Source organism: Zosterops lateralis (genome assembly GCF_965231275.1).
Source record: "Zosterops lateralis genome assembly, chromosome: 2".
NCBI lineage: Eukaryota > Metazoa > Chordata > Aves > Passeriformes > Zosteropidae > Zosterops > Zosterops lateralis.
In genome coordinates this window covers 71,291,698-71,317,621 of record NC_139763.1, presented here as the reverse complement: position 1 = coordinate 71,317,621, position 25,924 = coordinate 71,291,698, and the positions used below count along the sequence as shown (strand labels likewise).

The following is a 25,924-nucleotide window of genomic DNA, read 5'->3' as shown; positions in this document are numbered from 1 at the left end:
CCCTAACTAACAGGGTGTCACGTTGTATTCTGACTCTGTCAGGGGTCTTCTATACTATTGCTTTTCATTTTATTTTACTTTCTTTCTATTAAATTGTATTTCTGACTTGGAGTTTCTCACTGGTTTTGCTTTCAAACCACTACACAAACCAAATGGGTGCAGTTTGACTTCCTGCACAGACTCAAAACCCCAAAGGCACTCTCAGAAGTGGCTGCATTCAGTTGCTTTTTGCCTGCCACATCTGCCAATAAAGAAGCAGCACGAGATACCATCGCTGCTGTCAGCTCTTGAATTAACAGGAAAGCCACAGGGGCCAGGCTGTTCTGGCTGACCCACACCAGCAGCCAGGGCACTTGGAAGGGTTGTACTCCTTCCAGCCTCACTACTCCTGAAGCCTGTGTACCTATGCTTGCCTTAGAACAATATAAGAGAGATCATTTCTACTCCTCAGGGCTTTTTGGATCAAATTTTGACATAATACAATTGGGGGGAAAAAATGATCTCATGAAACATATACTTTAGGGAGGAAAGGGAATAAAGGTATGTTTCAAATTGATCTGGAAATATTTTCCCATGTGAAATAGTTACGCTTGTCTCTTACAGAAATGAAATCCACTAGCGAAGGAAAGAAACAGTGGTGTGGAGCACAAATTCAGCTAAACAAACAAAAAATCTTCCACAAACAAAACCCCTCTATAATATGTAAATTCAAATAAAAACACAACATGACCCTTCTGTCCCCAAGGAATGAAGGTAAAAACAACATCCCAACCAACTCTCAAATATCTGCTTTCTGAGCTTCCCTGCATTCATCAGAAAACAAAGTGCCTTAAGTGTGACCAAAGCAAGCCATAAAACCACTAATTCCAACTCACAGACAGTTACCTCCTGCCCTCTTGAATAGATCCCATCTGCTGCTCCTCTTACTTGCTAAAGGAGCCACAGCTTCATTGCTATGAGTTTAAACGATCTTTTAAAATCATCTTCTTTACACAATTAGCCTTTTAATTATTTAACCTTCCTTTGTTTCTGTCCTATTGATTACGGGAATGGCAGGAAGCTGGTCTGTTTTCACCTCCTCTCTGCCATGGCCTTCCTCATCATGCCAGACTGTTTAGCCAACAACATCCATGTAGGAACAGGATATTGCTTGATGCCTTCACAGCAGCTGGAAATGTATCTGGTTCACACATCTGGCAAGCTGGCAGAGCAGTGCTCAGCAGTGTTGAGGCAGACCCACACCTCCTGGCTCCCAAGCCTCTCGTGCTGCCCCCAGCCCAGCCTGTGCAGGACACTGCTAACCTCCAAACTTCATCTGCAAAAGATGCTGCAGAGGCAGAGTGCTGCTTCATGAGAAGCATAAAAGCTGCTTGGCTGCTTTCCATTTATCCCACAGAGTAACAGCTTTTTCTCTGAGATGCACACAAACCCTTGTCACACATGACAAACCCACACTGCAGAGCTGCTTGGTTTTCCTCCTTAAGTTCCTAATGCAGAACACAGCCTGCATCAGGAATGCTCTGATCCAGTACGGCAAGTCATACGTTCCTAGTTTGTCCTTGGTTGTCAACAGGGTTCAAAACAGACTTTTTTTTATACATGAGTATTAGTACACACTGCCTCTGGTAAAATACAGTAGCTGCTCTTGTATATTTAAAAGCCAGCTGTTTCTAATTGAGAAAATACAGAATAGGATATCTTCCAAACATCTTTCCACAAACTTGCAATAAAGGCTTTGCTACTTCCAAATATACGAATAAAGCTATTTGGGAAAATTTTGAGGGATATGAGGCAATGCTGAACTTCAAATTGAGAAAAGAGGCAACTTCTGAAGTCCATTACTACAGAACGATAATTCCATCCTGAGTGAAGGAGCTTGCTTCTGGACACTGCTCTTCCCCACTCCAAACCAAATAAACTGGGATAATGGGCCAAATACACCGAAGTGTAAGAGCTCTGTATTTTTATTTAAGCTACTGAACAGCATTTACACTTCTTAGGGCTACCTGATCTCCAAACTGACATTGCTCAGACAGTGTGGACAGAGTCCCAGGTTACACCCCAATACTGAAGAAAAACCAGCTGACCACCTCGGCACCATCAGTACAACCATCAGTACAACAATCAGTAGGTAACCATTCCCAACCACTCCTATTTCCCAATTTCCTATTGCTCCCCCACCTAACACACTCACCTGCTGGCCACAGTTCTTCTGCAGAGCAGGAACCATGAAATGAAGGTGAGCACATGAAAACTTTGGAGAAGTTTGAAGCCAGCTGACTGCCTCTCTCTGCACTGCCAGTTTCCAAACCTGAACGAGTATTTATGCTTCTAGCTTAACACTATTTTAGCATGGCTCTATAAAGGAAATGCCAGCACAGTGCTGGGCACAGCTGCATACACAGTCCTGTTTTAAAGCCTTGGTAAAATATTTCCTAAGGAGAAAGTTAGTCTGAGACATCTTTAAGAAAGAACAGGTTGGCGTCAAAGTTGTCAAATAGGTAAAGGGGCATGCTTTGGGGGATTAGCCTGCAGAAAATAAGCATGCTTAATCTATTCGTTTCACATTCACAACTTATAAAAATAATAATTTATCTCCATTTTTTCATCTTTGTGGTGTATGACATAGTTCAACACAATGCCAGAGATGTAGAAGTGAGAGATTAATCTCTGAAAGCCATGTGTGGCTCATAAAAGCAACAAACCCACTCCTTCAACAGATGCTTAAAAATATATGCATGCTTCGTTAGTCTAATTTGTCTGCTCAGAGCCTAGTCCAAAACTGCAGAAAATGTTCCAAAACCACATCAAGTGCCACAGAGACCTCTGTGCATAATAATAAAAACAAACATGATCAGCAGGCATTAAGGACCTCAATCTGCAGTTATGATTTGCGCATAACAGCTGGATGAAGCATTTTCACCAACCAAAACGTTGACACCGCAATGTAATGTGCAACTGATTGCAGACAAACAAACCACAATCAGAACAGCCAATTTTCTAACTAGCACCAAACTGCAGAAATATGAGAAGCCAGAGAGAACAACAACCAAGACCTCTGGCAAACAATTCAAATGTAGAGTAAGACAAAAATATTCTGCAAAACACAACAATGTACACTAAGCTGTCAGCTTTGCAGTGTGGATTTAGAAGGGCAGTAACGTGAAACCTGTTTATTACACCGCAATAATGATTATTATCTTGCCTCCAGGATTTTTGGGGGTTGTTTCGTGTTGTTTCCAAGTCTTGAAAACCATGAAGTTTTCTCACATGCTTTGGTAAGAACTTAAACAGCAAGATTTCAGAGAGTTTCAAATCGAAGGCCAACTACAAAACCGACCGTGCAACTCAAGTCCATCACACCCTTCTTCTACATCACCTCCCTCCCTCAAAAGCCAACAAATAGTGCAATATTCAAGGCAAGCCCATCTTGCTAATGCCATACACACAGACAAATGGGAAGCTTTGCTAAAAAAGGTATACATGTCTTCTCAACAAACCACTAAAACAAGCAATTCCTGCTACTGCCACATTACCTGGCATCAACCAGGGATCTCCACTACTGGGATCTTTTTAAAAGCACCTCTAATCCAGGTAAAGCTCATGTGCAGCTTCTTGAAAAATCTTCATAAGCACACAAATAACCTAGCAAGAATTTGACAGTTTAACTAGAAAAGAAGTATCTTCTGTCAAGGATTTGCAGAGCATTAGGAAATAAAAGCACTCCTTCAATCACAACTATGGAAGTGGCTCTTATATGGAGCTGTTTCAGCTAGGCTAGTGGTAAAATTATTTGGACTATGATTCAAGAAATCTTCTCTCAAATGCAGCTATATAAAGGTAACTGGGAAGTGCTGAAGCTCCAGTTTCAAAACCTCCAGCCATGAGGTTTTGAAGAGATGGGCCTCCTAATGACATCCTAAGATCAAGATGATTGTTTAACCCCAGTTCTGCAACATGATCACATACAGCATAAAGCAGAAGTCTAAAAAAATTAGAAACACCAACCTGCACTTCAAAATAACCACAGCACACGTCTCTCTCAAAAGCAGATTAAAACCCCTCTCCTTCAGGCAGAAACAATGAGACTGATACTCATCTTCCAAAGATATTTCCTTAATGGAAAACAACAATCAGGAATACTCCCTGCCGACCCTATTCTCCCTTAAAACACTAAAAATTTCAGCTCACATTGGGGAAGGAAGATACTTGTTTTTCTTCATCCTCTTCATCTTGTCTAGATCAAGACTCAAAGCATGATAATTTTCAAAGCACACATATGCATGCTTTCAGGTACAAGTAATTAGACATATGTGGGAGTGGGAACACCATACAGTGCAATATTATTACTGTGAACCTAAAGTATGCTTCAATTCCAATGAAGCAATCAATACAAGAACAGAGCATTAGCAACATATTTCTTACACCATATGTATGACTCACATAAGAAATAAGCACAAATGTTAGCACTCACTGCTCTCTTCAGGGCATCAAATCTCCATCCCCAGGCAAACAAACAAACAAAATACCCAAGATTGCACGAGTGCAGGACTGCAGGTAATATGCTCATAAACAAAATACCACTGAATTATGAGCTACGAGCTCCATAAGTTCAGGGACAGGATAATTAAATAGGAACTCACATCCTCAGAATGGCACATTTCTGTACCACTTCTTACAGGTAATGAGTATCAAACTAGGTAGCTCTTTTTAAAAACACAAACATATACTCACTTTCAAAAATCTGTGGTGGTAAGTCATAACTACCCAAAAGGTGGGAAAGGATTCATATATTGTACAAAATACTGTCATCTGGAAGTGACTGTTCAAAAGCAATCATTTCCTATTAAAGTATCTTGGCTTCAAAAGCGGAAAAAAAAAAAAAAAAAAAAAAAAAAAGGCAGCAAAAAAAGCACCAATTTTTCTCAATGTCACTGTTCTCTGTAAATAAATATTTTAAAAAAATTCATTTGAAAAAAATGCAAAAACTTAGGAAAGCCAAGAGAGCTACCAGAGAGTTTTCTTGTTCTTACATTATTATTTCTGATACTATTAAAGAGAAATTGTGTGTCTGAAAAGGCTCCCCAAAAGCAGACAGAGTTTGTTTCCAAAGTACCAGACGTCATAATATTGGAAAATTTGTATTAAGGACTATTGAGATTTTAATCTCAGCTTTATCTTAATATGTCACATGTATTCCATTATTAATATTGTAGTGGAAAGAGAAGAAATATGTCGACTCTGACAAGAGAAAAGTAGTAAGTTGCTTTCCTTTGCCCTCAAGGAGGAAAAATGGTATTATTTTCCTGTGAGAATACGCAAGATATTATGGGCAAGAGAAAAAAATACTTAGTGCAAACAATTTAACAAACCCCAGCAGAAACAAAGCATCATATACTTATAAGTCTGCTAGGCTTCATGCTGACATTTGGTGAAAAAACAGAATAAAATGTTTTGCAACTCCTGTGCCTTCTACTGATGGCACAAAGTCCTGGCTGGCACAAATGCTAATGACTATTCCAGCTAAAATCAGCTCCCTTCAAATGCTACTAGATTTGCATAGGATGAGGACCTAAAATATCCTGGAGTTCCGTTTATTTGAAGATAAACACACTAGCAAGATCTGAAACAAGAACAAAGCTTTTAAGATACCTTGATTACTTATAAATGAACAAAAGAATACAGCAGGAGTAAAGAAATTGCTTAAGTCCAGAAAGCAGCAAGGCAACTCATTTTACTGACTAGAGTCTACCAGAGTCCCAGCTCATTTCACCATAAGCTGGTTTCATGACAGCAACCAATTACTCAAGAGACTTTGTGGGAGTTAATGCAAGTGGTAAACAAGCTCTCTTTACCTTGGGAACGTTCTTGGATTTTACAAAAGGATAAAAGAAAAAAAAAAAAAAGAAGAAAAATAAAAAACCCCACATTTTTGAACTGCTGCTCTTTCTCTCAAAAATACAAGAAAACTGGTAGAATGATATTGATCCCCTCTAGCATATACCGAAAAGCTTAAAAAAGAATTTTTAAATTTAAAATTTCATTCTCTAGAATGAAAACCTATTTGTAACATTTTAGATTGATAATTACTGATCCAGGTATACAGCTCCACAAGTAGTGGACTGTATGCTCTATCAGTCAAGGTAACTGTGTTTTCCATTAAAAAAAAAAAAAAAAAATTCATCTTGGCCAGATATTAGTATCACTTCTCAAGTCAGAGAATCAGAGCATAAAACCAAAAGTTTTACATACAAACACTTTCTAAAAACATACTCAAGAAAGATCAAACCCTTATTAATATGAAGATACGAAGGTCTTCTTCCAAGACCTATGGTTTTATATGCTGCAACAAACACTGATGACCAACACAACATGAATTTTGCTTAAGTTGCAATAAAAAATAAGAGTCACTACTGGAGAAAAAAAAGAAAGGAAACAGCAAGCTAAAGCCCATAGTTTGGCCCCTTATGTGTGATGTAACATTTTACCATATTGTCTACATTTTAGAGGGTTGACATGTCAGTGGCAGCACTAAAGTCTGCTGTGGAAGACAAGTCGTTCCCAACTCTGTATGATACTGAAGGCAAATTCCTGCCCAACATATGAAAATGTGAATTAGAGCTACTGATGTTGTATGTGCTGTGAAACATGCAAAGAAATATTACCAGAGGACTGAGGCTTTGTCTGTCAGTCACTTACTGGCTCATCCCAGCCTGTCAGCTGTCAGTCTCAGCTGTAAAAAGCTGTCCATAAAAATGTGTCATAGCTTCCATTGTCCTTAGTGTTTCAGAACATAATAATAAAATATGCATTAAGCCAGAATAGCAACAAAACCGTGCCTGACTGCTCTTGCTGAATACAAACATGGGAGTAATCTCAAAAATCTAATTGGCTTGCCAACACTTGACTTCTTTATTATCATTTTCTAGTAAACAAGGGTAGAAATCTAAGCAATATAATTTCTTGACATTATTAGATAGCTTTTCTTCTTTCTGTATAATAAACCACATCTTTGCATCGAAGTCTAAACTTACAACCCAATAGATTTTTCTGGTAAATTTGAAAGCAGTTCCACCTCTACAAAATAACCTTTTATTACACAGTTATTAAACCCTTAATTGCTACAATTGTTAATTGCAATCCCCCTATTTTAAATATGCACAAGGCTCTTGAGTGATTTTGACAGGCTTGTGATTTGATCTTCTCACCAGGGGTTGAAATAATGACACCTAAGGAAAGATTTTACCACCTGGAGCTCAGCTGACATGGAAGGAACAATTCCAGAATTCCTCCAGTACCATAATCAGCTCTCCTTCTGCTTCTGATCATCTCATTCTATTCTCAAGGAAATTCTGTTTATTTAAAATGAATGAAGCTAAAAAGCAACAATATGAAACAAAACATATGGAAAAGAACAAACCATGACAAAACAACATCCCAAACCAAATATGACATTTTGTCAAAACCACAAAATCTTGCCAGGACTAGACACTAATAAAAGAGCCAGTCCCACTGCCATAACAGCGAATTGGGAATTGTCATATGGTTAGTTTCCACAGGGCATGTAATCAAGGATGATGTCAGTTTGGGGGAGAAAGAGAGCTCTTCTCATGAGAAGATTAAGCTAAATGAATACAGGGATTAAGAAAAGGTTAAAATGAAGCCCAAGCACTCTCACTGAAGTAGAAGACCTTTGCTAGCACCATGTGAGTGCTGAGGAAGAGGCAGGCACAGCACTGATGACATCAGGGCACTGCGCTGAGCCCTGTCCCTTGAGGATTCCCTGCAACCCCTTGACATAATACCCAGGGTCTGGCCTCGGCAGGACAGACTATAGTCACCCGCCCAGCCTGAAAGAGAGAACTTCCCAATGGTGCTCTGTACACCATGGTTTGCCTCAGTTTCACCCCTCCATAAAGCCCCTGGCCCTTGGTTTCTCCTTTCCTCTGTGTTTCCATTGGTTGTGGGACGCAGTGACAGGCCCTGTCTTCCCTATGGGATACTGACCTTACCTGCCCTTTGTTCCGCCCCCATACCTCAAGGCCATTGGCTGCTGAACCCCATACTTAGGCCTGAGACCGGCACATGTTCCCCCTTCTGGCTCTGGATTTCCCTTTGGCTCTTGGAAATGAACCTGCTGGAACTGATCTAGTGCCAAGGCTTTCTGCTTCTCCTAGCTGAGCTTAGCCATGTGGCGTGTGTGGATGTGTGAGCTTGACCGCTTTGCCTGAGTTTCCCCAAGAGGCTTTTCCACCAGCGAGGCTTATTGGGATCTAGGCTCCAGCTCCACTCCTAAATAACACACCAGCACACTCCGGAGACCCAGGCGCGGGTACTGACCTGCCCCAGCATGTCCGGCGCGATGGGGAACGTGGGCCAGATGGCCGAGTACACCCCGAAGAACACGAGCCACAGCAGCATGCTGCCCCAGACGGCCAGGTGACTGAACTGCCAAGGAACAGGGAGAGAAGCAGAGTCAACACACGGCGCTTCCTCCATTCACCCAGCCCAGAAGTGTTTCCCTGTTCAGGTCTCTGTCGGTCTCACTCAGGCCTGTCTACTGCTCTTGGTTTGGGGCCAGTAGCACAGGTTGTTCAAACAGCATAAACCACTTCTCTTTAATCTTTGCCTCATAGCAGGGCAGACAGATACTCTTCTCAGCCAATCTATCTTATTTGAAGCTCCAAAAACTCGTCATATTTTCCTTGGAACCATGATTTCTCTCATCTAGTTCCTGTGTCCTGTCATGCACATGCCAGATTCAACATATAAATCAAAGTAAAAATTTTCAAAGGTACAGGTTAAAGTTCACATGGACAAGTCCCTTACAGCAGTGTATACACACAAGCCATATACATCACTCACTTTCCCTGAGGGAAGATTTGGTGTTGTGCAATACACTACCACAATCAACATCTACTGATCAACTTCGTTTTTTGTGGTTTAAAGGTGTTCTAATTGATCTACAGATATGCAATGCAGTTTACACCTTTACTGATTCTTTAGTCTGTAGACTCAGTAAGAGAAAATAAAAGAACTATTAAATGACCAAGAGCAAATCCAGCACAAACTTCTTCTCAGTTGCATTAAAGTAATTTTTCCTACACACCCAAACTGTTTTTCTGTTCAGGATGATTTAAGTTGTTTTACTTTTACACTGCAGTGGATGGAACCAGTAATTTCAGTTGTAACAAGCAACTGAGCTCATTACTGGCTCCAGCTTTTTTGGACGCCAAAAACTCCTGTGGCTGATGACTTTGGCCCCAATTCAGAGAAGTACCTGCATAAATCTTAATTACTAATTACATATGAGTTCAGGAACATGGGAATGAATTCACCTACTGGGTGTTGGTGGACACAGCGTGTTTTTTCAGCTCTTGGCTTTATACTTCCTACTGGATGACTGTGTCTGTTGACTTTTGGAATGGTATGTCTGAGAACCAAAGAAGTGTCTGAGTATTGTGTTCTGCTTGCTGTGAGATAAATACAAACTTCTGGAAGAAGGAGAAGATTGCTCCTGATCTGCAACCGCTGGACTTCCTCAGAAAGGACAGCTTTCTCCAGCACAGGCAGTGAAAACAAACAAGCAAGGAGCCTGCAGCACCAGTGCAAACTGGCAGATACCTGGGATCAACTAGAGACTACCTTACAGTGGAAGCATTCATACAACAAAATGTCAGAGGCAATGGAAAGAACATTCTTCTAGGCATACTCAGAAAGCTGGAATTTTGTTCAACCCTGAAAGCTGCTGGGCTAATAATAAGCAAGACATGGGACAGGCCCCTTCCTGGAGAGACACAGTGGGCAGGAGGACTTGTTTTCAAACTTTACTATTTATTCTGTTTCACCCAAAAGATCTGACTTCAGTAAATAAGCAACTCCTCATTTCACAAACAAGAAACAAACTAACCAAAAAAACCCAGCCCTAAACCCCCATAAAACAAACAAAAACCTCCAAAATACCCACATACATGCTCAATTCAGTTTTAATGTGAAGAAAAGTAAGAAACTTAAGGATTTGTTAAAAAAAACCCACTTGGAGGACTAAAAAGGTATTTTATCCTTTCAGTCTACTTACTTTTCTGAAAACTGGGCACAATTCACATCAAGATTCTGACTAGAACCCCTGCCCTAGTGAGCAACTGTAGTGCTCAGCTCCCCAAAGATCAAGTACTGCAAGGCTGCTGCAAGAGCTTATCTTAAAGAAAAGGCATCTCCATGCAATGGCAGAACAGCACCATCACTGCTTTCTGAAAAGGATGCGATACCTTCTCTTGAGCCACAGCCTTCCTCTCAGACAAGTGGACAGACAGCTCAGGATAGCTTGGAGTGGTGCTTTCCTAGCTGGTGGACTTTATGACTAAAACCAGTAAAAATAAAAGCAAGCAAAGAATCTAATCTCAGACGTAGCCTTATTTCATAGGAAGTGTATTTATGCTAGTGAAATGACATCAGGTTGTTGGTTTGGTTTTTTTTTTTTTTTTTGGACTCACTCAGGTTTTTCTTTCCATTCTGCTGCTAGGACAGTTTTCAAGTTTTGCAGATCTTCATCCTTTTCAGCTGAGCAGACTTTGCTCATTTTATATTGTCTTTACTTTCTTCTCATGGTTGTCCCAATCATCTCATTATCTCAGGCTTATTATATCTGCCCAAACTGCTTCGCTGCCTTTAAAAGAGCTTCTGCATTCTGGAAGAGTCCTCCTTGCCCTGCTTGAAAATGTTCCTTACACAGTCACCCCACCAACCTTTGCACTGCTGATTCTCCACTGATGTATCCATTTACCCCTGGAGACTTCACGTGCAAAGTCAGAAGTGAGCCCATCAGATGTGTTCAATGAATGACAGAAATCAAGAAGTCAAGGTTCTTGCATACAAACTAGACAGAGTGTGTGGGTCACCCAAGTGCCCTGCTCATCTGAAACAGCTGTGGTAAAGCAGTGATGAAAAAAGCTGTGTGTGTTTGGGAAAAAGCCTATTGCAGTGTTCCAGATAGGCCACACAAACATGAAAGTGCTCCACTCAGCTTTAATGTGTGGATTTTATTGTGCATTATGTTACCACTTCTATCACAGCCTTTCTTTCCACACTACCTATTGGATATACCAGGCTCTCAAACACTTTGACTGTGTTATTTATTTAAAGCTTTCCTCTGAAACCACTGTGTTCTCCCAAGTGGCAGTGTCCTTCTCACTCTCTAGAACAAATTGCCTGTAACCAATCCACATGGTGATGGAGAAGAGGTTGTAAATTTAATACTTTTCAAGTAACCTAAAGATTCTCTGTGTCTTGATTCACTCGCAGCTGAAACTATAACCAACATCAAATTTTGAGATGATGACAGTCACTATTCCAAGTAATGGAACAGGATTTAAAAGCATATATAGAAAAAAGTTGATTCTAAAAACAACTGTTGTGTGAATAACAATATTTTCTCTGTAAAATGCCAGTGTTCTAGAACTCCAATATCTACTAAAGGTTATGGTATCTTTTAAAAAGAAGTTTAGAAATTAGGGGATCATGATTATCCCTAAGTGACTGAAGAGACACCCATTACCTATCCAGGGAAGAGGAGAGAAGAGAAATCATCAAACAATTTACATGCCTTCAATGCAGACTTGGTTACATGCTTTTCTGGGGCACAAGGGATTAATTTAAGGATTTTTGCATTTTAAAATCTTGATACACAACACAGAACTGATGCATAAGCAACAGTAAAAGACACCCAGATTTTATTTTCAGATGAGAGAATGGGGCAGAAAATATTAACATCTCCCTAACAATTAAATAACCCATATAGATAGCATTTCATCTTTAAAATTCAGAACAGATGTCAGCTCACTGATCTTCACAATTCCTTTGGGAAGAATGAAATAAAACATTTTACAACTAACAGAAGCAATGAGGTTAACAAGATTCTAAGCCAAACCCTCCAAGAAACTGGTAAAATAAGAATGCATCCTCAAAACATCTTAGGTATGTCATGAAAATTGGATAAAGTATCTTACTGGTGTGGAGAAAATGGGATTCCATCAAAATTTTAAAAAATAGTGTTTCAGAGGGGCTAGGGAAAAGGAGGGGAGAAAGGTGTTGAAGGTTCATCAACACAGGAGCCCTCCTCCCCTCCCTGTCCCTCACACTCTGGAGCTGACTACCCTGCTGGATTCTGTCCCCTACCAGTAACAGAGCACTTGCCCATTTCAAGTAAATAAATCAAGGTACCAATAGAACTATTTAACTAACATCCTTATTACACTATGTCTCAAAAAACCAAATCAAAACAACTCAACCAACGTGAAGTCATCACTAGTTCTTTTTACCCGGTTCGAAGATGTTTTCAAAGCCCAGTTGTTTATCTGTGGGCAGACATCTTTCATTCCCTATTGCATTAATTTTGAAGGAGCTACAGAGTACAAAGGATGATTTTCTTGATGTATTTTATTAAGCAATTACAGTGGTATGTTGATTTCATGCAAAATTTTCCTCATTTTTAAGTAGAGATGTCGACGATACACTTAGTGTACTCTTCCCACTTCTGTCAGGCTGCCCTTTTTCATCACAGATATTGTGTGATCTACGAGTTCATTCCTCTCACACTCTGTACTTAGGGAGCTTAGCAGTCCATCCTTACATGAAAGACTCAATTAAAACTCTGAAGTCCCAAATGATTTTTAGTACTTCTTATCTGTATTAATGCTCATTAGAGAGGAAGGTGTACTAATGAAATAAAAGATACTGGAAAGTACTTACTCTAGTCCATGCAGTTGTTTCCAAGCCAGCTTTCAGACAAACAGTGACTACAACATACTGCAAGGAAAAAAAGGAAAGAAGACAATTTCATTACTAACACTCTCAAATTCCAAAGTGTTCATGGCCCCACCTCCCCTTTTTACCTACAAAGCTACTACCATTTAGGTACCAACCCAAGAACGTGGCAGGGGGTGGGGGAAGGACAGAGCAGAAGCTCTTGCTAGTGCATGTCTGGGAAACAATTTAAAAGGAAGAGGGGAAATCATGCACACAGCATCAGATTGATTTTATTTTACTCACACACTTTCTCCGGGTTTACACCATAAAAAAAAGCTGGAAAGAAATTCTACAATTCAAAGATTGCTAGGATACACAAACTTACAGTGTAAACTATGTTTCCAACAAATAAATAGTCAACTCCCTGTCCATTTGTAAATACTGCATCTGAAAGAAGATGAAAAAAAAAAATCCCATTTGTTATCAGTTTATCAACATAATGGACAAAAGAACAAGAAGATTTTCAGCAGAAAACAACTGGTCCTAACCTTTCCTTTCTGAACATCCAAAAGCACTCTTATAAGCCGAGAGGTAATGGTAATGCAGAAGTTGTGCTCAGCCAGGCCTCCAACACAGTGCTCAGATAGAGCACATATCCATGGTCCTGGCTGCCAGAAACTGGCCTAGCAAAAGGACCAGTGCTCACCAGCCCCCAACATGTAATTTGCCTGTAAGAGCTGAGGTATGTCACTGTCGCTTTTTGTGCTGCTATCTGTCCTGTACTAATTGTCACCTCTAACAATACTTATTATTTGCGTGCCTGTGATGAAAAAGCAGCAAAACACCAGCTGACTTGTGGTGAAAGAGAGCTGAATTAAGAAAAGCAGTGACAGTTTCATCTGTAAAGGACACATATAAACATGTACAATATCTCGCTGGAGGTTACTTCAATAACTGAGCAGTATTCAGTCTCTGCCCACCCGTTCTCTATCAAGTGGGCACAAGGGTGAGTACATATATGTTAATCTATCATTTGAAAGTGCCAAGCTTGGCAATATTTCAAATGTCATTTAATCTCTCAATCCTTGCTGAATCAAAGTGGAACACAATGAAAACACATCCAGCCACCACATGAATGCTAACTGAACTTGTACTCACAGGAGTTTTCAAGCATTACTCAAGCATGATAAGTATTGATATTTTCACATGTTTTAAGACAACTGCTAGGGAAATACATGAACAGCAGGGAAAAAAAGGCTTAAGATAAAACCTTGGACCCATTCCTAAACACATAGTGCCTAACACAGTGAGCTTCTACCACGATGATGCTTTACATTTTAGCTTTCATATTATCCAGATTCTGTACTGCATTGGTATATAACAATCCTTTTCCAGCCTGAAAACCAAGGGCACTGTTGCAGCTTCAGGCCCAAAAAGTATAAACAACAGTGAACTGAAGAGAGTAATCTGGGGGGATGGGAATTCATAACGTGAAGCTGTAATTGGACAATTAACCCCAATATGTAAATGGATCAAAACTTATAAAAGTGTGAAAACTTGTGACCTGTTGTTCATCTTGGGTGTAGCCTTGGCCAGACTCTTGTACTGCCCAAGGTGTATCCTTCGAAGGCCTTTTAATAAATACCTACTTTGTTCCTTTAACACTGTCTAGCCTCTGTTCCAGGTAGCCTCTCCAGGCATCAATGACGGTAACACTTTGTTAGATTTATTTGAAAAACTGGATCAGACATTCTTAAGCAAAGGTTGTGTACTCCAGGATCAGTAAATTTTTAAGCCTATAAAGAAGAGTTCTTGACATCCTGACCTCCATGATGAAGACCCTGCCTAGCTTACAGCTAAAACCCATATATATTTAGTCAGTACAGTTAACCAAGCTACTTGTTTTGTTTTCCTTCTACCATGCTGCATGTCTCCAAAGAATTGACAGGCTCTGAAGATTTTCCAGAAGTTCCTAGTTCTGTATCTCTGCTTTCTTTTCAACATTAACCACTAAGAAACAGCAGCAGATAGACTAGTGATTAACACTGCAACTGGAGCTAAAGCCTGAGACAGCTACATTAGGAAGTGGTGGGGTTTCCAGCCACTGGCATCTTCCTCAGCCCAACTCCTCCCCAGTGGCTTCAGCAGGCATTTACCACATCATTCAGGGACACACCAAGATTTTACAGTCACCTTGCTCTTTCCCCTGGTGTCAATAAAAAAGGTGAAGAACTTAGTCTCCCATGCCAAATGAACCCTGTTGGTGCCAAAAGGCTCAGTTTATTAAGAAAAAGGCATACTTAAACACATACCAGTTTTGCTAAAAGAAGCTGACATGACACGACCATGCTTTAGTGCAATATCACAGTGAACATTTAAATAATTGAATAAACTTTTGTGTAAGTCTCAACTTTTTTCAAGCTATATATTTTAATGCAGTAAGTTAATGTCTTTATTTTTCAATGTTTTCCATGACCTTTCACTTTCACACCTTTTCACTATGCAGTCCTGAAAGGAATGATATTTGTGCTAATGAGAACAGCAGGATGCTCAGTGAACATTCATTTCTGAAGCTGTACAAGTGCCCATTCATGGACTACAAGTACTCAGCATTCTAAGGAACTCGAGAGGTTAAGAACCATCTCAGTGTGAATGGCACATTTTTGTCTCTGTCACTGAAATCCTTCTTGCACTTGGAAATGCAAAGAAACTAGAAAATTCAATATTCATTCCTCTCTGGAAAACAAACTAAGCAACCTATTCAAAGGAACTTAGAAAGTTACCCTTTGAGCTGGCATTTCAGTCTTATAATTCTAATTGTTGAAATGAAAAGCACATTATCTATATAGGAACCAGGAAAACATCTATGGAAGACGATGTAATTTTAAGTATAAGCACTACAGACATCAACCTAAAATTTCTGCAGATAAATTTTAAAAAGAGCTATTCAAGAGTAACATTTTTCATAAAAACAGTGTAACAAAACAACAAAACTCATCAAATCAAATCAAAACAAAAAACAACCAACCATAAAAGTCCCTCTGCCATGAAACAGAACCTTCTTTTAGCCCACACAGAGAGGAAGGGGAAGTCCCTTCCTTATATGGTCCATCAGCCAGCATGTGAAGTTCCCACTGAGGGTATGATACTGACATTTTAATCAGCCAAGTAGAGAAACATGAACCTAACCCCCACAAGGGTCTTTACTATCATGCGTCTGACATGAGCATTCATCTTCCCTCCCCTTTTATTTCTTTCACTTCCTCCCCAGTTAATCCATTCTGTAGCCGAGAAGGTTTTCTAAAAATCAGTGTTTTCCAAGAAGTTTCACTTGTGAAAAATGTATGATTTTAGATAAATATTCTCTTCATCAGCCGTAAATTCCTCATCTGATCTAACCTTAATTCTTACTACAATCAAAGAACAGATTTCCTATGTTTTTTCCCACCCACACAACTCGTATTGGAAAGCTAGGTAGGAACCATATGGGATTTACTGATCCCTGAAATACCAATAGTTGTGTTACCCTGAAACGCAAGACTTAATAACCCGAATTTGTACACCAAAGAATCTCATTTCCTCAGTATCTCTAACTCCTGATGCAATTTACTTCCATTCCAGCCATTTCTTTTTTCACACTACTGCGTTATGGAATGGGAGAGTTCCAACAAGACATAAAGCAAACAGTTCTAAGGCAGCTGCTTTAAGAACATTATTCAATCAAATGTTGAGATCTCAACACAGTACTATTAAAAAAAAAAAAAAAAAAAAGGTATTTTGTGAAACATCACTCATTATTTGGGTAAAACTTAGCAAAGCAGTAGGTTCATTTTTCACCTAATAAAGTCACTATATGAACAATAATTATGTTAAACTAGAATAATTTCTGAAAGCCATCAGACAACCCGCCAAGCTCAGCAGCTAAAGACTATTGAACTGTCTGACAGCATTATTTCTTGAGACTTGTCACGACCCCCCTTCTGCAAACACACTGGTTCTGTAAGACTGAACATCAGTTACTGACGTAAGAAATAATGAAGCCCTTACCATGCTCCAGCACTTTCAGTGGAAACCAGAAAAGAATGATGGAATGGATAAGGGCATTGATGCAGTGACCCCAGAAAACCTGAGGGAAAACAAACCAAGTCATCAGTAAAGTCCAAAACTCTTGACCTCTCTCAAACTCCTAACAAACACTTCATTGTGTAGTTTAGAGTCAGAAAATGTTTGTCCTGAAGTGAAATACCTAAACTTCTGCAGGATCTATTTTATCCTACAATTTCTGCTCTTTGACAAGAAAACACTGGTCCAGTTTGATCATTTTGTCCTACCAACTTGAAGCATAATAGGCAAGCATGCTTCAGTTTAAAATCTTTATTGAAATAAGGCAGACAGATTGAGTGAACTTTGTTTAATTACCTCAAAGAATAATACTAAGAGTGTCATTCAGTAACATGAAATGTTCTATTTTCTTTTAAAGGACAAATACTTTGTGCCCCACAATTTTTAACTAGCAGATAATGCAATTTTGCACAAATTAAAGCTTTATGTACTCTACAATTTATTTTCCAAACAAAGCAATCATACAGCTTCCTTGATTCAGAAGAACATTTAGATGTGCTTATTATGGAAAAGGCAGAACACCAAATGCTGGCATATTCCAGCATTTAAATAGCAAAATGGAGTAAAATGTGTTCTTCAAAACTCAGAAGTCCAAATAAGCCAATTCAAATTCTGTTTTCCAAAAGAATGACTGGAACAGAGCTATACAAACTAGGAAAAAGCACTCTAGCAGAGAGTGTTATGACAACACATATGTTAAATAAAACCAGGCAATGTCATCATGACTTATCAGTAGCTGTGAATTGAAAAATCATACTTGGATACAAATCTAACTTTGAATCAAAGTTTATGGATATTTCAGGACCAGTTTCAGGCAAAGTCACAGCAGAAAATCCTTATTTATAAACAAGGATTTTTTTAAAAAATAAAAAATAATCCCTTGGAAAGGCTGAACAATCCCTGGAAGGCTGAACAATCACTCAGTGGTTAGCATAAAGAAGAAGTAACATCAGGAAATAAGTTATTTTCTGACAAGAAAAGTCTGGAATATAAGAATGTTTATGTTTTTTTTTTAGAGTAACAGGGTTTCTTTCCCTTACCCTTGTGTTGAAACCATCTGCATTTTGAGTGATTTTGTATAGCTGTGGAAATCTAAGCATGCTATCTTGAGTACACGATCGTTCAAAAATTCCCAGAGTAAAGGGTGGAAGTGCTGTGAAAATCTGCAAGGAAAGCAAATACTAATTGAAAGCAGCTCTTAGTTTTAAGTGTATCTCATATAACGTTTCCTTATCAAGACAAAAGTAAAATTCCCACAGACTTCAGTGAAGACTTACTACTATCTAGCATGTTGACATCATTTTCAATAGTCCAAACATTAATTTCACCAATTTGTAACTCTCAAATATTTACTTAGGAACAAAAGAAACATAAAACAAAATTGATATTATTAACTAATAAGCTTAAGCCCAAGAAGTTAACCATCGTTAGTTTCTGATGTACCAGCTAATCCAGAAAGGGTCAGCCACATCAGACTGCAAAGGAAAGACAACATGTATTTTTACAAAATAGCTTGTGGGAATAGGTTCCAATATAGCTGCAGTTGTAGCCTTAATTAGATATGCAATGTGCTTAACCACTGCTAAGTTTACAGACAAAGTAAATGTGGAAATCACATTAAAAAAAAAATTCTACTGAGCAACAACGGCCATTCTGCATTATAGTACTTTGGGGATTCCCCTGGCAGGCATGAACTGATAGGAACAAATTAACTGCAGTGTGTGTCTGTGCTACAGGCAGACGCTTGGATGACCAAGCCTCGGAAGCCTTCCAAGACAGGCAGCAGGACACTCTGCCAGAAGCAGAGTAAATTAGCCTCCACTGACTTTAACACTGCTGCTCTTAAAGTCTTTCTGGGATCCGTGGCAGCTCATTTAAAGCCATTGGGTATCCACGTTTCTTGTGGTCCACAGTGTAGGCACAGAGTGAAAGTAACACCAGGGTGCAAGTCTGAACACTAAACTTCATTCACTTCCTTTTACATCAATAGTTTATATTAGAAACATCACTGCTAATCCTATACCTACGTATATTTTTAACAGTTTGAGCAGTGTTCTTGAAGTTAAGAGGCAGGTTGGAGTTATGAACTGTTTCTAGGGCATGTGCACATTTGGAGAAGGTGGGCTGTGGTTCCTACCAGTGGCACACTGGCAGCTGAGGAGCAGACAAAGAACAGTGGGGAGGAACAAGTGAGAATCAGTAATTACAACCCTCAGTCGAGAGGGAATTGTGCGTCTTCACTCATGAAGTGATAAACCAGATGGCTAAAATGGCAGCAGGCTGAGGGTAGAGAACTGAAACTGAGAGTACTGGTCCAATATATTCCAAAGATATATTCTCACATAGCTTTAATTCCCCAGGTTTCTTGTGTTCATTGGAGCATTTACGTTCCCACTTGAAGTACATCTTCTAGTGATTTTGAAGACAAAGTCAAATCTCCAGTGTGAACCAGTGCAAAATCAGAAATTACAATGCCACTATGATTTCATACACTTCATATTTTAATGAAACTACTAATGAAAGAAAGGGTTAATCTGCACAGAAGAGAATGACTTAGATAAAAGTACTTCAAAATCTAAGCCCTACAAATTGTGAAAGTCCCTAATATCCTACTAGCACTTGATTCTCCATGAGTCCACACAACCAGTTCTAATTTTAGAAAATACTGACCTTAAAAAACAAGGTTTAGTTTCTGATTACAGAAGATGAGTTTTATCCAGAAGCTTTAGGTAGGGTAGATAGATTCACCAAGTGAGGTTTAAAGATAATAGATGCAAATATCTAAACATGAATGACAGAGACTGCATAACAGGAAATTAGGGTGAAGAGAATCAAGGGAATGATAAATCCTTGAATAAGTATCTTCAACTAAGAGTATGAAATCTTATGGAATATGGGGGCTTGTGCTATCATTTTTAAAATTAATGTGACAGAAGTTAAGTGGTTCCATTAATACTACTCAGTGATAATTTGCTGGCTTTTTCTGTATTAGCATATATTTGGAATGAGTTTTTTTTTAAAGAAAAAAAATTAAATTCCCTCCCTGCAAAGGGCCTCTTTAACAGCATCCTAACAGCTTATAAATCCAGGCACTGGGCCATTCATAACATTACAAAGGTAGTACTGTCAAAAACACCAACACAGGTCTATGATACTTGGTTCCAGATCCTTCAGACTTTAATCTATAGGATTGATTATATAATATTACTGATTAAAGTAATAAAGCCACATGACACAGTGTGGTATCCTGAAAACAATGTCGAAAATCAGAAGGCACTCCCAGACTGACACATCCTGCTCTTGTTTCAAGTGCAAAATGCTGATGACACAGTGAAGCAGCTTCTCTTTCTGTACCTAATGGAGCAAGAGTCAGCCTAAAGCAATTGCATAACACTTCTCTCAGCATCTAACTCTACAGGGTCTGAGAGAAAAAAATTCATCAAAACTCAGGATTGGGAGTATTTTGAGCATAAACTGTGACCAAAATACTCAGTACAAAACACTGAAAATGCTTTCAAAGAGGAAATTAAATTCTATCTAAAATCTGCAGAGTTTTATACAGGTTATATTAGGCTAAACATCTATTTTCAAGGTGTTCTCCCAAATCTTCATTTTGCAATAAATGTGTAATCTTATTTTTTTTTCCCTACCTCAGAGTGGATTCAAAATGGCTTTTACAAATTAACTCACCTTTCCTGACATAGATCTAGGACAGTTACCTGTGAAAAATGGGACACAACAGAATAATACAGTAGTCCCAAGCACTATCAAGTCAAAACATGTAGCACTTACCACGTTATACAGACCAATGCACCATCGCTCAAATAAGATCTGCCCAGAAAATCCATTAACGAAAGCAAACCAAAGCTGGAAAAGAGACAAGTTACAAAAAGCTTTAGATTACTCCTGCTGTACATACTTCCATTTACAGTAGAGGAGAAGGATGTGGAATACAGACCACCATCTGGAGACAGATGTTTGTCATGCCCTAAAAATAATTATCAGTAGTTCCAGACAGTTATTTTCAAGTCTTACATTTTAAATACTGGCAGAGTACTCCTTGTTTAAAATAAAATACTCAGGCTACAGAGCAATTTGCTGTATTTACATCATTGCTCTAAAAAAATAGATGCCATCAAACTATTACAAAATCCTTATCACTGGCAAATTAACATGCTTGAAGCCAGAAGCCAACCTCATTTCCATCATGTTTGATAAAGACCAGAATTTTCAAGATAACTGCTTTGATGGATGTTCTGCTTAACTTGTGTTGCATTTTTACAGCCCCAGAATTACAACAATATCTACTTGTGAGTTACATGATCGTGATTATATTATCATTTTATTGTCTAAATGATGCAAACATTATTTTTAATAAACTACCTATTTAACAATCAAAATGGCAAGAGGTTGCAAAACAGACTGTAGAGTCTTCATCCTTTAACAAGTCTACAAACACAACAAGTTTACAAATGCAACTGGACAAACTGAGCAACCTGCTTTGCATTTAATATTCACCCTACTTTAAACAGAGGATTGGACTAGATGGATTTCAAGTTGCCTTCCAATGAGAGGATTCTGTAATGACACAATCCCAGGAAACAGCTTTAAGCTTCAGCGCATAGGTAAACTCTTTTCACATTTCCGTGGATGCAGCTTCTTTGAGCCCATTAATCTTCCTTAAGCACCTTTTTGAAGCACAAACTGCTGTACTGAGTTGGAACAAAGTTTCTTAGTGGACATTGAAAGAAGCTTAGGAAACAATTTAACAAAGAAATGAAAGAATTATAGTTTTCCAAGTAAATTGGTAACAGTTTGCATGTGAAATAATTAAATTTATTAGATAACAAAAGATTTTTGAGAATTTCTGGCTACAGTCCCTTTCAAAATCCACAGTACACATCACTTTGTTCAAAATTAATTCAATTTTGCATGTGAGAACACTTCCTCTAACCACCCTATTTCAACATATTTCGTGTTGCCTTTACTTTACAAGTCCACATTGCACTGGATGCAGATGCACTATGTATTGCAGACCAGTCAAGAGATAACCATGCCCATTCCCTTCACACTCCTTGACAGCTCTTGGTACTCAGGGCCAGGTATCTTTTCTGACACCATTCTGTCACTCATTGGGCAACACTCTCCTACCAGCATAATTTATTCTCTGGTTCACTTGCGCAGTATTAGTGACCTAGCAGAACACCTCAGATAACAAGCAGTTAGCTGTACATCATCTGATCTCTTCCCTGCTCCCACCCAAAACAGATATAGAATAATCAGGAGGAAAAAAAAAAAATCCAAGAAGTAAATGAGGCTGCATCGAGACCTATCACTGTTTTCACAGATGCAATATCTGAACAGACCAGGAATCTCACATGGGACAGAGGCAACTCCATGGAATATTAAAGTATTTACAAGATTGGAAAGAATGACAAATAGCTGTCCAAATAGGCACTGCTGCAAGACATGAAATTCACATGCTACACAAAAGGAAAAAGTGAAACCTTTTCACACAATACACTGCTGACCTATGGAAATGTCTCCCAGATGATGCTGTGGATGCAAAAGGCAATTTGAAAAAAAATCACAGAAGGAAAGCTGGAAACCAGATGAGTCTGCCAGAGAACTACCACTGTTCACAAACCAGAGACCAAGTCAGTTGAACTCTTATTTCTCTACTTAGAGCTATTATATCACCATTCTTGTTTGAAATTAATCATCAGTTCTAATGAACTCTCATTATTCAAATAAGAAACAGTGACACTGATTCCAACTCATCTGTTTATAGCTATGCTTTGCACAGTTGGTCATCTATTTAAAATTACTTCCTGTAATTTTTTAAACTGTCAGCTGCTCTTCTGAATAGCAAGTTTCTATTTATTTCTCACTATATTACTCTGAAGTTTGCACTTTTCAATACCTGCTGCCCTTCTTGCAGCTTGTAGTTTACAAGTGCCGTTGTAAGCGTTCTTAAAGTCAACAGCTCCATTGCTTTACCAGTTCACTGAAATGCACCAGCCTAATATAAACTGCAAAATATTTCTTAGGTTTCCTAAAAAAGAGCCTTTTTGTTTCCCATTGCCAAACATGCATTCAATTAAAAGAGCCCTTTAAGCATTCACCTCACCAGCTCTGTCCAGAAAAAGGAAAGAATACACACTCTCCATCCCAACTTTTTATCATCAGTTCTATTGCATTGATACCTTGAGGGAGTATTCTCTAAATCTCACTCTAAGGACACAATTAATGGCCCAAAGTAGCACACTAGCCACTCACACACACCCTTGCAGTGTTCCAGCTAGTTCAACATATCAGCCCTTCAAAAGAAACATATAAAATCTCTTTGGTACAAAGCCTGAGGTCCCAAAAATAAACTACAATTTATTTGGGGTGTTCAAGTTAGGAACAAGGGTTTTTCTAGGAAGAATCTGAGCTTTAAAAAAGCATGCTTTCAGATATTTCGCAATAATGATCTAGGCATTTATCATCTCCAGGCTTGTTGCAATTAATTGCAATGATGAATGAGGGCAGCAATTCTAGAAACAATAAATAGCTCACAAATCAGAAGCCTGTCTGCCTTAGTTGGCAACCTGACTTGTGCTCTGTTCAGTTTTCTAGATCCCACTGTGCAAAGCAAACTTCAAAGGTTTGGTAGCAAATGATGAGGCCTTTTATAACATTGGCTCGTGCTGCTTAGGAAACAACTGCCTTCTGAAACCATAGCTTCCCACAACCAGTCCTCCAGCAACAGACATAGCTGATTATTCATCAAGAGGGTAAAACAAAACAGCCAGACTTTCTGTAGCTAGCCCATGGCTAGAAGACAACCCCTAAACTAGGTAAATCTAACGCCTTGGATTCTTAGATTCACATTGCCCAAGAAAAATATTAGCAGTAATGATTACAGAATCACATAAAACTTAAGAAGAGCAGAGGTGTTAGGATACCTTACAGAGCAGCAGACAGACTGTCAAAGTACAAGTGAAAAACACTCACTCAACAGACCAATTCTTTCTACTCAAGATGTACTGCCCTGCCACAACTGCATGGTACAGAATTCACTAAAGACCCTGCTAACACCACATTGAGATGAATGAATCAATATAGAATTCTGCTGAGATGGTTGTGTCTGACTGAGTAAATAGGTAGTTAGACTCACTATCTTGAGTCTTCTGCAGCATCTTTCAACACTGAAAGAATTCTTTTCTATAGAAAAGTTTTCTCCCTATTTCAAAGGCTGCTATAATTTGGATAGGCAAGGACTAACATTTAGAAAGTTCGGTGTCCCGCCAATCCAAAAGGCCAGTTTGAATTCTTTCTTTCAGCAGTATCTACACAGGTAAAAATTAGAGGTGAGAGCATTTCCAACACCTACACAATTCTTTGTGCACCACAGGCTCCAAACAGAGGGAAAAAGTTATCACTGTTACGATGCATTGAAAAGCAAAGGCTATGCTTGTTTTTTCCACAGATTCACATTACCAAAGGCCAACTGACAGAAAGACTGTGGGATATGGTCTCATACGTCCTCAATATCTCCATGTCAAGAGTAAATCAGATACTCTGCATAAAAAACAAATTTATTTTGAATTTAACACAAGCCATGAACTGCCATGCATGGTTTAAGAACCAGCTGTTTGCAGAGAGAGCATGGTATACCTTAAGGTCAGCAAAGGAAAACAAAAACCAAACCCTTCGTCTTAATGTTCATGTTAACAAAATGTACTAAATATATTTGAAGTTGCAACAAGCCATGCTTGACTCAGACTCAGCAAGCTGGTAGGAAAACTTGCCAAGTCTGCCTGGCTTGCCAAGCTCCAGGGGTTTGCAGGGCTCAGCTCCAGTACTGCTACGAACAAATGGACCCACAGTTATTAAACCTCTTTTCTGGCTGGAAAAAAAGAAATCTTTTCACTTTAACTATTACCTAGCTGCCAAAAAGCTGGAAAAGCTTATTTGTAACTCAGGTACAAAATACATACTTTTCCCCCAAGAAACAAGAGGTCCAATTTAAATGCAAAGAGATTCAGACCTAAGGCTGAAATCTGGGCTGATACATTGCTGCACTTTATTATAGCAGATATTGCAAAGATGTGAAACCAGTAGGTACAGTGCAAAAAGAAACTGGAACGTTGCAAACTAAAAGCTAGCCCATGTTTCCTGCCTTGAAGTGTGGTTGCATTCTTTAAATAAGAAACCCCATTGCTGAAGCACTCGATGCCAGCTGTGATGTGGGCACTTTGCCACTAGAGAAAGGGGAGAGGAGAATAAACGAGAGGTCAGCAAAAGCCAACAGATGGTAATACTTGGTTAATATTGACTTCAGCTGTAGGCAAACTGAGGATCTCAAGGTAGAACAGTCCCACACTGCTGTTTTGAGCTATGCAGCACATCCACCTGCTCTAGAGTGTATTTTGAGAAAAGATCAAGTATTATTTTCAAAAAATATTCCCACTCGAGCAAGCTGGAAGGCAATTTTAATTGCATTATTGCTTCATGCATAATTACTGCAGAATTAATGCCTGAAATAGTAGGAACTGATTTATTTAAGCGCTCTAAGGCACTGGGATAGCAAATCATCTCCATTCTAAATGTGTATATTTATGAAGGCTTGATAACAGACAGCTTAACGAGTACTAGAAATGTTTTCCCAATTCTGCTAAAGGGCGCAGAAAGCTAATGTAGTCAGGGTATCAACAATTGCCACAGGCACCAATTATAGCCAGACTGGATGCCTTTACTATTCAGAAATTAGTTAAATTCTCAAAAATACCCTCTCTCAGCACACACACATTTTGCACGTTCTTACCAAATAGGCTCATTTACAGTTTGCCCAATAAAGCAGTTTTGTGTGTCTCCTGTGTAGTTCATTAATAATGTATCCAGATTTAAGATCTCTCATTACAGATGTCTCTCTCAACACCAGCCTCTTATTCCTACCCAAATGCTCACAGCCTTAAAATAATCCCTTCATTAGAGAATGTACAGCACCAATTTTATAATGTAGGCAAAGTGTGTTAGTAATAAGATTTGACAGGGTAGGCATGGCTGTCTG

General features: G+C 38.9%; 1 protein-coding gene across 1 annotated transcript in view; it reads right to left on the bottom strand.

Moving 5' to 3' along the window:
- The window catches only part of ATP8A2 (ATPase phospholipid transporting 8A2), a gene marked incomplete at its 3' end in the record, with an annotated part of 287,257 nt that overhangs the window by 63,289 nt on the left and 198,044 nt on the right, over window positions 1–25,924 (bottom strand). Inside the window, exons 28-33 of the mRNA XM_083855240.1 lie at window positions 20,659–20,733; window positions 17,907–18,029; window positions 16,792–16,870; window positions 13,130–13,191; window positions 12,748–12,804; window positions 8,341–8,448 (exon numbers count right to left, since the gene is read on the bottom strand). Coding sequence (XP_083711366.1) covers window positions 8,341–8,448; window positions 12,748–12,804; window positions 13,130–13,191; window positions 16,792–16,870; window positions 17,907–18,029; window positions 20,659–20,733 — 504 coding nt within the window. The remainder of the gene's footprint in view (window positions 1–8,340; window positions 8,449–12,747; window positions 12,805–13,129; window positions 13,192–16,791; window positions 16,871–17,906; window positions 18,030–20,658; window positions 20,734–25,924) is intronic.